Source organism: Belonocnema kinseyi, chromosome 1, assembly GCF_010883055.1.
Source record: "Belonocnema kinseyi isolate 2016_QV_RU_SX_M_011 chromosome 1, B_treatae_v1, whole genome shotgun sequence".
In the NCBI taxonomy this organism is placed as follows: domain Eukaryota; kingdom Metazoa; phylum Arthropoda; class Insecta; order Hymenoptera; family Cynipidae; genus Belonocnema; species Belonocnema kinseyi.
The window spans coordinates 112,898,406-112,911,542 of record NC_046657.1 but is presented as its reverse complement, the minus strand read 5'-3'; the positions used below and the strand labels follow the sequence as shown (position 1 = coordinate 112,911,542).

General features: G+C 33.4%; 1 protein-coding gene across 1 annotated transcript in view; it reads right to left on the bottom strand.

The window, feature by feature from the left end:
* Nucleotides 1-3,915: 3,915 nt before the first annotated feature.
* LOC117170402 (nose resistant to fluoxetine protein 6-like) overlaps nucleotides 3,916-13,137 on the bottom strand; it is a 34,604-nt gene continuing 25,382 nt past the window's right edge. The window contains exons 3-11 of the mRNA XM_033357167.1: nucleotides 11,170-11,527; nucleotides 10,689-10,971; nucleotides 10,253-10,413; nucleotides 9,995-10,175; nucleotides 9,718-9,914; nucleotides 5,235-5,361; nucleotides 4,978-5,167; nucleotides 4,752-4,894; nucleotides 3,916-4,642 (exon numbers count right to left, since the gene is read on the bottom strand). Of these exons, the coding sequence (XP_033213058.1) occupies nucleotides 4,310-4,642; nucleotides 4,752-4,894; nucleotides 4,978-5,167; nucleotides 5,235-5,361; nucleotides 9,718-9,914; nucleotides 9,995-10,175; nucleotides 10,253-10,413; nucleotides 10,689-10,971; nucleotides 11,170-11,527 (1,973 nt within the window). The 3' untranslated portion in view covers nucleotides 3,916-4,309. The remainder of the gene's footprint in view (nucleotides 4,643-4,751; nucleotides 4,895-4,977; nucleotides 5,168-5,234; nucleotides 5,362-9,717; nucleotides 9,915-9,994; nucleotides 10,176-10,252; nucleotides 10,414-10,688; nucleotides 10,972-11,169; nucleotides 11,528-13,137) is intronic.

The window sequence follows — 13,137 nt, the reverse complement described above, 5'->3', positions numbered from 1 at the left end:
ATTATATTTTTATTTTCATTTCGGTTCGGTTTTGATTCCTCTAGAATCAAACCTAAGGGCCTATGACATAGCCACCGAACGCGTCCTCGGGTTGCGGATAGAAGTTTCCAGTACCAAGGATTTCTGCCGAATATGGTTAAAAAAATAAATAGGCAGTCGCGGACAATTGTCCAGGGGTGGTCTCGAAGGAATTAACCCCCAAGCGGAGGTGTAAAACCGTGCCGAAAGCTGAATGGCACCTGGGTCAGGTGTCTGGAACGGTGACTGAGATACCGGGCGACCTCTGAGAGTAGGCAGCCTTATTCTTGCATGCGGTGCTCTACAAGGATGGACGAATCCCTTTACCTAGCTTCTCGTAGGAACAATAATGAAAACACCAAACATAATTGTAGTAAGTGCAGTTCAAGACAACAGAACGCGCAGGGCTCCCGACAATGGGTCGGCCCACAATGCCGAACACTCTAGAGCTGGGGGATCCAATCAAAATGGATTCAATGCGATGGATCGGCGGAATCTCGGGACCTTCAGGTGGACGGAGCGACTGAATCACGACTTGCTAGAGTGCTACGATGCGAGTGTGGCCCCTGAACAGGGTTACATGGCACGGCTGCATGCTCTGTGGTGCGAGAAACACCCGGAGCTATCGCACTTTTCGCAGCAAAGCCTGCGAAACCATGGTGAACTACTTCGAAAAGGGGCTATGTAAGCGGAACGCCTAATCTACCACAGCTAGAACAAGACAGCAACAGTGAGAGAGAGAGGCGACAATAAGAACAACCGCGGGCAGGCATCGAACAGAGGAAGAGCGATGATTTATGACCCGGAGAAACATCAACACCAAAGTTTCTCTCAAGCCTAAAGATCTGGCTGAAATGGATGACGAGCTTCGTGGACATTTTTCCGAAGAATTTGACCTTTGGGCTATCAATTATTGTGTGTATAATGTAGCGAAAGCTTTGGCCGATGCGAACCGCAAAACAAAACTAACGGTTGATCATCAGATCAAAAGACGAATGCATCAACTTGCCATAAAGCTAGGCTGGGCAAGACAGTACGCGTCTCGCATTCAGTGTGTGATTGACTACATCACATCTGGCAGGAATTTTACCGCCCAGGTTCGAAAGTTCGCGCGCAAACTCCGGACCCATTATCACACACTTAACAAGTCAAAGCTGCTGACCATCAGGCAGCATATAGTTGAGATAATACGGATACTATCTGATGCTAAGAGAAGTATAGAGGCATTTGGCCCGTATTTTCACCTCATGTTTAAAGTCGGAAGAGCTGTTTCCGGAGTGGTTGGTGGAAGGGCGCACAATACTCCTGCCAAAAATAGGCAATTTAGCTGACCCGAAGAGTTACAGGCCAATCTCTTGTCTGAACACACTGTATAAGATATTCACAGCTATCCTAAATGATAGAATTGTACGGGCAATTGAACCTGTGCGGCAAGAAATGCATGAAGAACGAGGCTCAAAGAAAGGCGTAGCGGGATGTCGGGAGAACCTGCTCATGGATAGATGTGTCTGCAAAGATGCAGCATTCTACCAGCGTGACATATCGGTGGCCTGGATTAATTATCGGAAAGCCTTCGATTCGACCTCCCATAGACTTATCATCTGTCTTTTAGAAAGCTTAAAGGTTCATCCGCAAATCGTTAGGTACATAGAGAGATTGATGCTGCTTTGAAAAACCAGATTTACTACCTCATCTGGAAAAAATCGTGTGACAACTAACAAGGTCACCTTTCAGAGAGGTGTCTTTCAGGGCGACACCATAAGCCCACTCCTCTTTCGCCTTGCATTATTGCCACTATCTATAGCACTTCGCAAAGAGCAACTAAATCCAGCTCTAGAGATTGTTGAACGATATACTAAGGAAATTGAAATGGAATTTGGGTTAGACAAATGCGCCAAGGTTTATTTGAAGCAAGGAAAATTTAGTGGCATCCCCAAAGATCCTGAGCTCGTTGATAGAAGCGCTATACGACACCTTTGCGCTGGAGAGACTTATACATACCTGGGCGTGCTACAGAGCCGCATTCAGGATGTGACATCTATCAAGGATACTCTCCGAAGCAGATACAAATATCTCATCCGGCCAATTTGGTCTTCCGAACTGTCTGCGGGGAACAAAGTATCTGCAACGAACATGTTTGCCGTCCCAATAGTACTCTAATCATTTAGAGTAGTTCCATGGACGAAGAACGAGCTCAGACCCCTTTATATCGGGAAAAGAAAGGTTATGCACATGAACAAAAGCATGCATCTTAAGTCTTCTGTTCCGCGACTGTACATCGCACGCCGTCAAGGTGGTCGCGATATATTGAGTCTTGAATGTCTTCACAACAGGATTATTCTGGGTACAGCACATAGAGTTGCAAATGGAAGAGACCCTCTTCTTAAAATGGTCAGGAATCACGAAGAAGTGGGCAAAGGAGCGTTTCTGTACAAAGCAGCGGAGGAGGCTGCTGAAGCACTGGAACTTGACTTCAGTATTAGGGGTGAGCAAAATGCATCAAATCTTATCTATCTCGAGTGCTCACTCCTGAAAGCCCGGATTAAGAAAGCACAAGAGAAAAACTTTCGTGAACAGCTCCTCGATAAGAGGATGCACGGTATCTTCCACAGAAATGTGAAGGATCAGTCAATGTTTTGTGAGCTAACGTTTGATTTTCTTAAATCGCCCGGATTGAAGTCTGGTACGGAGGGTTTTATTTTGGCATGCCAAGACGGTGTCATTTCCACCTTAACATACCGTCGCCACATTTTGAGCAACGACAGTCCCGATGATAGCTGCAGGACGTGTCATGCACATCCCGAGCATTTAGCTCACATACTATCTAGTTGTCCAACTCACGCGGGAACGACATACATCCAAAGGCACAATGCGGCACTAAGAGTGCTTTATTACCATCTCTGTCACTCTTACGGCATTAACTTTAATATCGCTCCTCTAAATGCTCCTAGGGAAATCGAGTCAATTGTCGAGAATGGGAAGTGCCGCATATAATGGAACTTTATATTCTCGACTATTGTTTCTGTTGCACACTCGAAGCCTGACATGGTTCTTTTTGACTTCGAGAAGCGAACTATGTTCGTTATCGAATTTTCGGCACCAGCTGACCCGGAATATTCTGTTAAACTAATCGTCCTTATCATCGGCGCTCTTGGAGGTGCCAAACTTTCACTCGTTAATAGCCTGAAAAGCATCCCTGCGTGTCAACAATATGCTAAAACACTTGCGGGAAAAATGCAGAAGGCGGTAGTTCTTGGATCGCTCATTGTTCTCAGGGTGCAGGAAACTTTCGCCGGATCGTCGTGTTGATTCCGTTACAGACTGTAACCACCTATCTCACGGTCGTGAGACGTAGTTGTGGCTGAAATTTTACCGCGATTTCGCTGGGAGCCCGTGCAATTTTTCAGATTAGCACCCGCTCCCGGTGAAATGTTGCGGTTGCCCTTATGATAAATTTTTAATATATTTTAACTTTTTACCGCTGCAAAAAAAAGTATTGCGATCACTCCGTGAGTTTCCAATACAAAATTTAATGGAGAATCCGAATTTCAAAAGTTTGTTTTGCAAGGCTGTGTCTTATGAACAATATTTTTAATAAATCACTAAAATAATACTACGACATTTGATTAAAAACACGGCGAAAGTGGCAATAAAATATTCATAAATTATCGAATAAAATCGCGTATAAAGTTATAAATTTCATTTTTAAACGTATTAAAAATGCGCAAAAAGATTACTTTTTCTTTCATTGTGGGAAGTTTTGAGATAAAAAAATGGCGAATTTTGTAGCAGTTCATTCACACATTTTGAGGAATATTTTTGATTATTTTCAACTAAATGTATAACTTGTCAGGATAAAAACAAAATGTGGTAACAAATTCAAAAGAACTTAAAAAATAATAGAACATTTTTACTTTTATAATTTATGCTGGAATATAAAAGATACTTAACGATATTTGTTATTGTTCCAGTATTGGACATACTTTTTACGTTGCCCCAGTAATGGTCGGTGTACCTTACAATCTTATCCTTTGAACATCCATTTTTTTCGTTTATCTGGCGATTTCTGGCGACGTTCAATTTTTTGAGGTTGGCGATTTCCAACGACTTCCCAACCCTAATACTGGCGACTAAAGTCTCTAGTTTGCTGGCAAGCCTTTTCCATCTACTTAAAAAGTTAATTCTCTAATTCTTGCCACATTAAATAATAATAGTTTAAAAAATTAGATGGTTTAGTTAAAAATTGATTTATCGGATTTAACATGATTCTATTTCTTGGAGCGCAGACTAATTACAAATTAGTGGTTAATTCGTTTGTATTAGCATCTACTATTGTATTTCCTTTTTCAATCTTATCAAATGATCCATTATCTGCTACATTTTGAAATTTATTTTCAGCCTTATTTCCAGATATATTTTCGAATACGTTATCGAATTTAATTTGATTCTGAAAGTCCAGAGTTTTACTTTCTCCATTAGTTGGGATTTGATTTTGGGACCCGCTTTTATCTCTTTTCTTTCCGAACACCATTTTTTCCAAAATTAGGATTGGTGACTCAAAAACTATGCAGAAGAAGAAAGACAAAAAGATGCAAAGGCTAACGTCGCCCAGGAAACCTTCAAACTGAAAACAAATTATTCCAGATTTAAGTTATATCAACAAAATATAAAAAAAATCAAATGTTAAAAAAATCTTTTTTATTTAAGAAGAAAATTGATGATAAAAAAATTACCACAGTGAAATCCGAAAAGTATCCGGGTAATCTCATAGCGCCTGATTTCAAATTCAGAACGACAAAGTGCAAAAGGTAGATGCTGTATGATATTCTGCTTATTGGAAGGAAAATTGGAAAAGATAAAAACATATTCAGTATGCCTGGAAAAATAATTTCATTTAAAAATTAGAGTATAAACAAATAAAATAATTTCAAAAATTTTCTTATATAATTTTTTAACAACCTCCGTATCCATGATGACATATATAAATTATCCAGGCGACACCTGCCGACCAGATAGTACGAGCAAAAGATGCCAAAATGCTTTCAAATAATGCGTCATATTCGTAATTTTTCTGAAGTATAATTAAAAATCCACAGGTGCAAAAAACGAAACAAACTGTGGCAGTTATCCAACCAAAAATTAGGACATGCTGAAAAAAATAGTAGTTTTAGAATCAAACCTGATTTGTGAAAATAAAGATACTATCATTTTTATACCCTCTTTGGTTTGGAAGTAATTTTGAACATAATGTATCCAAAGAGTATTCCGAAAAACCAAGGGCCCGCTCTGCAGTGTGTAACCAGGTATAATTTAGTGCTGCTTTTCATCATTACACTATGTCCTCTGCAAACAATAAAATTAATAAATAAACAATTAGAAATTTTGCAGCTTAAGATATAATCTCAAAAATAGCTTTATGGCATAGCATGCCTCAAAGGGTACAAAATTCAGGATAAATTCCTAAAATTTTAAAAGGATTCAACTTAAATCCGAAAGAATTCAAATAAATTGGAAACAATTAAAAAATATAAAAAAAACTTCATGGAATTTATTCAATTTAAAATGAGCTTGAAAAAATGCAAGGGAGTTCCAAAAAATCTGATGAAATGCTTATAAATTAAAGGCGAGGTTAACAGACTTTAGGATACATAACCACCACATTTAATAAAGAAAATAAAAATAGGTCCATTTAAGAGGATTCAGAGTGAATTCCAAAAAAAAACTTCAAATTTTTGAAACCCTACTAATTTCTAAAAAAAGAAGTGACTAATGATTACAAAATAACTCTAGTTAAATTCAAAAGATTGTAAATGAATTGAAAACAAATTTTACTCGGAAGAATGCCATAGATTACAATAAAATTTGAGAAAATTTCGTTTTCGTAAATAAATTTCATAATTTCAAATCCTTTGATCATTTTGTCAATTGATCTTCAGCATCAATTAAATAAAAACTTTGAAAAAATTTTTTTATTAAATTAAGTAGAATTGAGTCAATTAAGAATAATTAAAGTAAATTAAAATATTCAAATGAATTGCAAAGCATGAAAAGTCTTAAAAACCCTTCGTAATACCTTACTTTTCGAAATCAATTATTCAAAATCTACTAAAATATTATGAACTTCCGGTGAGATTCTATGAAATTTGATATTTCTTGAAATCCTAGACACTTTATTAAAATATCTTCAGAGCTTTAAAATCCCTCAAAATCATTGAAATTCTCGGAAATCTAATAAAATACCCAAAAGACCTTAAAATGACCTTTAAATTACAGTCGAGCCTCTCATTAGGGCGCTTTCTCCTCAACTGCGCTCGAACGTTACCCCCATTTTCTAACTTCTTAATTGACCGAGGGAGATTTCAAAGCATCCCAGGTGCGAATTGACCGTTGGCCCACGATCGGGCTAACCGTTGGACGGTCGGTCCAATTTTGTGCGCCAGTAGTCGGGCCAACCAGCTAAATGATAACGGTCAACCGCCTTTGGCTTTTCCACGTCGAGCCCATATTTAGTCCCATATATGGGCCATCTATAAAGATGACGCCGGCCCAACCTTCGACAAAAATTAATTTAAAAAAAATTATTTTTTAAATCATTATTATGTAATCCTCAATTTTTATTATTAATAAATACATTATTCACACACACGGTTACTTACGCTGATAATCCCACGCTAGTGTATTTTACCGCGTACTCTAACCACTTGGCTATCGAAGCACTTGAAGTTTGTTTACAAAAACTGTGCTGAAAAGTTTGACGCTCCCGGTGCTTCTGAATAACAGACAGATTGTTGAAATCGCCAAGTTTTATAGTCACATTATCAACAAATATTCCAATATTATATAATAAAAAATTTTATAAACAAATTATTTTTTGCAAGAATGTTTTCGACAATTTTCTATATTTTTAAGTTTTTTAATTCATATTGCGAGAAATTTCGTTAAAAACATGAGGATTAAGAAATTTTTCTTGAGATTATTATTGTTGAAATTACAAACAAATTTAATGTACAAATGCATTAGTCAGGAATTTTTCGCCAGAAATTTTGTTTTCGTTTTAATTTTTATAATAAGGAACTTTATGATTATCTTAGCAAAATTCCTAATTTGTTTATTACTACTATGCTTTTTTGTAAACAAATATAATAAACAAATGCATTGTTTAGGCATTTATCACAAGTAAATTACTGTTTTTTTTAATCCAAGTTCTTTCAATTGGGCACTTTATAACAATTTGAGCAACATTTATAATTAGTTGATAGATTTTATGATTTTTTAAACAAATTTATCAAACAAACGCATTATTATAGCATCTGTGGACGGAAAACTTAATTTTTTTATGCCAGTCTTTTCAATGGGGAACTTCATGATAATTTCAGTAAAATGCATAATTAGCTTACATTCTAGGATCTTTTAAACAAATTTAATAAATATATGCATTATTAGGGCATTTGGCAACGAAAGAGTTGTCCAAAATGTTCGAAAAATCGAAAAAAGCCTGATGAATGCATTTGCTTATTACATTTATTTATAATATTAACAATAATAATTTAAAGATGAAATTTCTTCATCATTATATTGTTTTTATCCAAACTTCTTGCAAATAACTTAAAAAACGTGAACTTATGGAAAATCGTAGAAAACATTCTTTGAACAAATAATTTGTTTTATAATAAATTTGCTTGCTTATTATATAATACTAGAGCATCTTTAAATAATGTTACTGTATAAAACTTAAGGGATTTCAACATAGAAAAAATGTCTATTTTGTTCGTTATATTTATTTATATATAAGAAATTGAAAAACTGATTTAAAATATAAAAAAAGATGACTATGATTCTAATTTTTAAGTATATATAGGTTATTCACTTGAAAATATTATTAGATAGGAAATTTGAAGTAATTAAATTATAAATGCCTAGTTCTCCCATGACTTTTTTAAAGCAAATTGTTCTATTTTCTCCATAGATTAATTTGGAAGAGGATTGACAAATTGGGAAGCTATACTTTAAAAATATTCAGTATTTGATGCTTTTTTAGAATGTTTAAATTTTGCAGGATTTAAAATTGACTTTATTATATATTAAAATAGATACATTTTGTAATATGTTGCTTTATTCAATTAATGATTCTGAATATTTCATTTCTGGATTTTTAATTATGATATTGTCTCACAAATTAACAAAGCTTTTTCATTTTTGTTGATTTAAAACTAAAGTTGATCATTTAAAAGATATCTAAATAATAAATATTTACCCTGGAACGTTTCTATTTTTGGTTAAGAATTTTTAATGGTTTGTTTTGAATATTTATATATTTCTAACATTAACACACTTTTTGTAACAATTTACCAGAGTTTATCCGACGGTCTGCTCATACTCGGGCCAAGGTTTGACCGACCGTCGGGTGCATCATGGTGACTCATGATAATTCGACTGCTGTTCCAGAGTCGGACCGACCGTATTATTGCGGTCGTACTGACCAATTTGCCACAATTTATCCGTTTGTCGTACCATAGTTGAGCCAGATATGGGCCAACGGTCGGTTTTTCGTTCGCCGCCGACGTGCGTCACCAACGCCGGTACGACCATGGCAGCTTGCAAATATCTTAGTCGGCCTAACTCTCGTTACCGTAGATCGGTTAACATAGAAGGGCTGACTTTGGGCCGAGGGTCAAGCTCTGGCATCTGAACGAATTTCGCACCTGGGATGCTACTTTCTCTTTAATAATTGCATAATTTTGATACATTTCTTCTAATGATTAAGACGTTTCTATTTGTTTAAACAATTTTTATTTGCTCAAGCGTTTATTTTCGAAAACTTTAAAACAATAATATAAAATAAAACACATACTTTTATTTCCCTAGTTGTGTAGTGTATATAAAGAATATATTACCCATTTTTTTAATTTATCAAACAAAATAAATTTGTTTAAACACTTTTTTTTAAATGTTTAAAAAATCGTATTTTTCGAAGTAAACACAAAATTGAATGATTTTGAGGAGCAATTAATTCTGCTAGAAGCTTCATGTCATTGTTTCTTCTTATTTTCGAATTTCCTTTAAATTGATCATAGATAGATTTTGAATAAATATCGCCTAAACAATTACATTTCGTTTATAACAGAATGTATTTCTCCTCAAAATCATTTAATTTTATGTTTAATTCAGAAAATACGATTTAAACAAAAATGTTTGAAAAAACAATTGTTAAAACAAAGTACATTTGTTAAAACAATTCAAAATAGTTAGCATATAAAAATAATTGTATGTATTCTATTTTTAAAAGTATTTCCCTCAAGAGTGAAAAAAAAATTTGCAATGCATTTTTGAACCACCCTAATGTATATTGCTCGCACTGTGCACATATATTATATGCAGCGAAGAGCGCCTTATTGTGTGGGAGAGCATGCAAAACTCTCAAAGTGCGGAGGACGTTGGCGGGGGTAGCGTGTTTCCGAGAAAAATATCCCCTGCCGCCCCGAGAGGTGAACTATTGAGACGCTCGAATGTATAGTGTACTTTGGGGAGCTTAAATTTCTAATTTCTTTCTAATTATAATTCTCTGAAATGTTAATTTGCAACACACTTATTTTAGTAATTGAGTTTATCCGATGGGAGGAATCAAGTAATACATATTTTTTCAAAAAGAATGAATGCCGCTGTAATCTTTGGTTAAAATATTAAATTATTCATGCTTACAACTTGATGGCCAAATTATTAAAAGATAATCCATTTGTGGCAGTAATTACACCTGGAGTGACAACAGAAGCAATAAAGAATGCTCCTAAGAATATTAAACCTACTATTGGCTTCTTCGATAGAGGGTACAAAATAAATGGTGAAAGCCAAAAAAGTTGCATGTCGACTGCCAAGTACCATAAATGACCCATACACATCTGAAAAATATAAATTTGATCACATACATTTTATTGCAAATTATAAATAAAAAATAGATATAAATAAAAAATCTATATACCAAGTTTTCTCCAGGCTCATCCCCAGCATAATTTTGAACATAGAGAAGATATTTCCACCAAGAATATTCACATTGACTAGTAACATTTGCAACAATATCGCTTTCCCATCTTGGCCCTGAACCCAGGTGAGGAGCAATATAAATTACAATAACCATAAGGGCAGCTACGGCTGGTGTTAACCTGAAAATAATTTTATTTATTTTTAGTATTTATTATAAATTACTTTTCAATTATTATTTATTTTTATAAAAAGAAACCTGATGTATCGGTGAAAGTAATATTCAAAGAGATTAAAACTTGCACCCTGAGACATTCTTTTCAGGAAAAGATAAGATAACAGGAATCCACTTAGCAGCAGAAACGTATCCACAGCATAAACTCCCATAATTAGGTAAATACATTTCCAGGATGTGGACCACTAAATAAAAATAAAATTAATATGAAAGAAAACACTTTTTCCTTCGTGATCGATGAATAGCATGCGAAAATATAAAAAATACTTAAAAATCGTGAGATAATATGAAAGAAAAAACTTTTCAGGTGGAGAAAGTAGCTGCCAGATGACTTTGGAATTTTCTCCACCTCGCAAATTCTGTCGCGAAAAAAATTTTACAAGGGCATATAAAATTCTCAGTTTTTTATAAGTGGATTCTGTTCCATGGCATGGATACTTTTTTTGAAGGAAAAACTTACGTCTACGAAATCAAGGAGGTTAACGTAAGATGACATAAAACCAAAGAAGGTTTCATGCCCATAAACTATCCATAAAATGCTCAAGGCTCGGATTCCATGAATCGAAGTAATAGATCCAGAATTTGCTTTCGTACTCAGAATTCTCAAGGAACTATTGAATACAGAAAACTGAGCCAGAATTGGAATTATTTTGTTGTCAATGTTGTTTTCCTTGATCCAATTATGACTGAATTCCAAAACCGTGCAGAAAAGGAGGAATATTATTAGTAATACAATTACTGTCCTGAAAAGAAAATAGGTTTTGGTAAAATTGAAAATTTTGTTTTAATAGTGCTACCATCTATCGGTAAAACAGAGTTGGTTCTCATCTTTGATGAACCGTCTATAGCGCCGATAAAACAGATATTCTGGCATGAAAATGTTCTAGTTGGCATTTTTTTTGTCTAAATTATACTAGAATTATTAAACAAAAAATATTTACATAGCAATCATACTTCCTGTCGACCATTTCTCAAAATCTAAATTAGAGCAGGTTGCATAGTTTACTTTTATGTTAAAATCTTGAGAAATAATTCCTTTTTTGTGAATTAATTGATTAACTCCATTAATTATAGAATTTACGTTTTCTATATCACACGTTGATGGAATGCACATAGCAAATTTTGGATTGAATATTACATTTCCAGCATTCACAATATCTAAAGTGTACATGCAGTGCTTTCCTTCGTTTTTGGCGGTACTAAAATTTCCAATAATTGAAATACATTCATCGTACATTCCTAAATCGACAATATTCCCTTCCAATATTCCCACTGGAAATTTGGAGGAGGCATCGACCACTGAAATTTAAATGATTAATATTTCCTATAATTACTAAAGATAATAATATTCTTGTTTGAAAAAAATAAATACTTATTTGGATTCTTCTTATAGAAAAGGCAAATTATTTAAAAGATTGTTTCCGCCAAAAAGAAATATTAATATTATAAAATACCTGTAAAGTATTTGAACATTTCTCAGCAGAACTAAAGTTTTCTTTAATGTTCAAAATACATCTGAAATATTATTGTGTATTTTTGAATTATGTAACAAAATCTTAAAATATTATTAATCAGATAACTCGAATATCAACGTTTTGCGTACTTTGAAGTACTTTATGGAGTATTTTGGATCGTTCTAAAAAATTTCCTGCTTTTATTAAATATTTTAAAGTATTTCGAAATATTTTTAAATAATTAAAAAATTTTTTTTTTTTGATGAAATAAAAAATGTATGAGAAACAAATAACTTACTTTTCAAAGCCCATAGTTCCAATCTTTTCAATGCCGAAACATATAAACCAAGATCTGTGTCACATGCACTCCTATTTTGTAAAGAATTCATACTCGTATATCTTTCAAGAAATCTCACTGGCTCCAAATATCGAAAAATAATCCCCAAATTTTCTCGCCCAAAAAATTCTGCATTATTCACAGTTTGAGAATTTGAAAAAACACCAGCAATTAAATAAAAAATCAGCAAGTTAGTTATTGCAATATTTATTTTTTGTGGTAATTTCATCCTGACTAAATTTGTTGTCGACACATCAAGGTTTTTTTTACAATTAACGCCAATCGTATTGACAAATCGTATTTTAGATAAGCCAAATATCAAGACCTTAATCAAATCAGTCATGAAGATTATCATGGTATGTCGTTTTTTTACGAAACCTATTTAATACTTTACGATCCAGAAAAATGAAAAATAAATTAAATAAAAAGTTTCTATTATCTATTTATTATGGATTAATAAAAGACCGATCTATTAAATTTAGAAATAAAGAAATTATACAGAAGTGAAGAATGCTTTAAATAAATTTCTAACATATTAGAATGAAGTAAATTATTATTAAATTTTTACAACAAATTTCCGATGCTAAATATAAATTAAGAATAAATTGGTATTGAAAATCTTATCTGCGATTGAAAAGAAATGAATCGTTTCGGTAGAATTTGGGCGATATCAATGTTCACGCAAGATCTGTTTTTATTGTGCGTAGATAAATATTATTAGTATTTCCTAAAAATGTCCATCTTGCTAAAAATCCATAATACTTCGAAAGTATAAACAAGTATTATGGAACAGAGATTAATATTCGAAAAATATTTATTGAAATCTTATATACAATTAAAAGAATACATTATTTTAATAATATCAAGTTTATTATTGTTATTTTTCTTTCAGAATAATGGCTTATGTAAATTATGAGTGAATATAACTTTTTAAATTTAAGTAAACAATTAGTTTTAAGAATGCGATAATTTTAAAACATCACAATATGTAAGATATTAGTGATCTGTTATAGAATATTATATGGAGTGCCTATATTTAATCATTCCAATTAAAATATTTTATTAGGATAACCGCCAAACATATAAACATTTTAGAAAATGAGATTTTCGTAGACAAC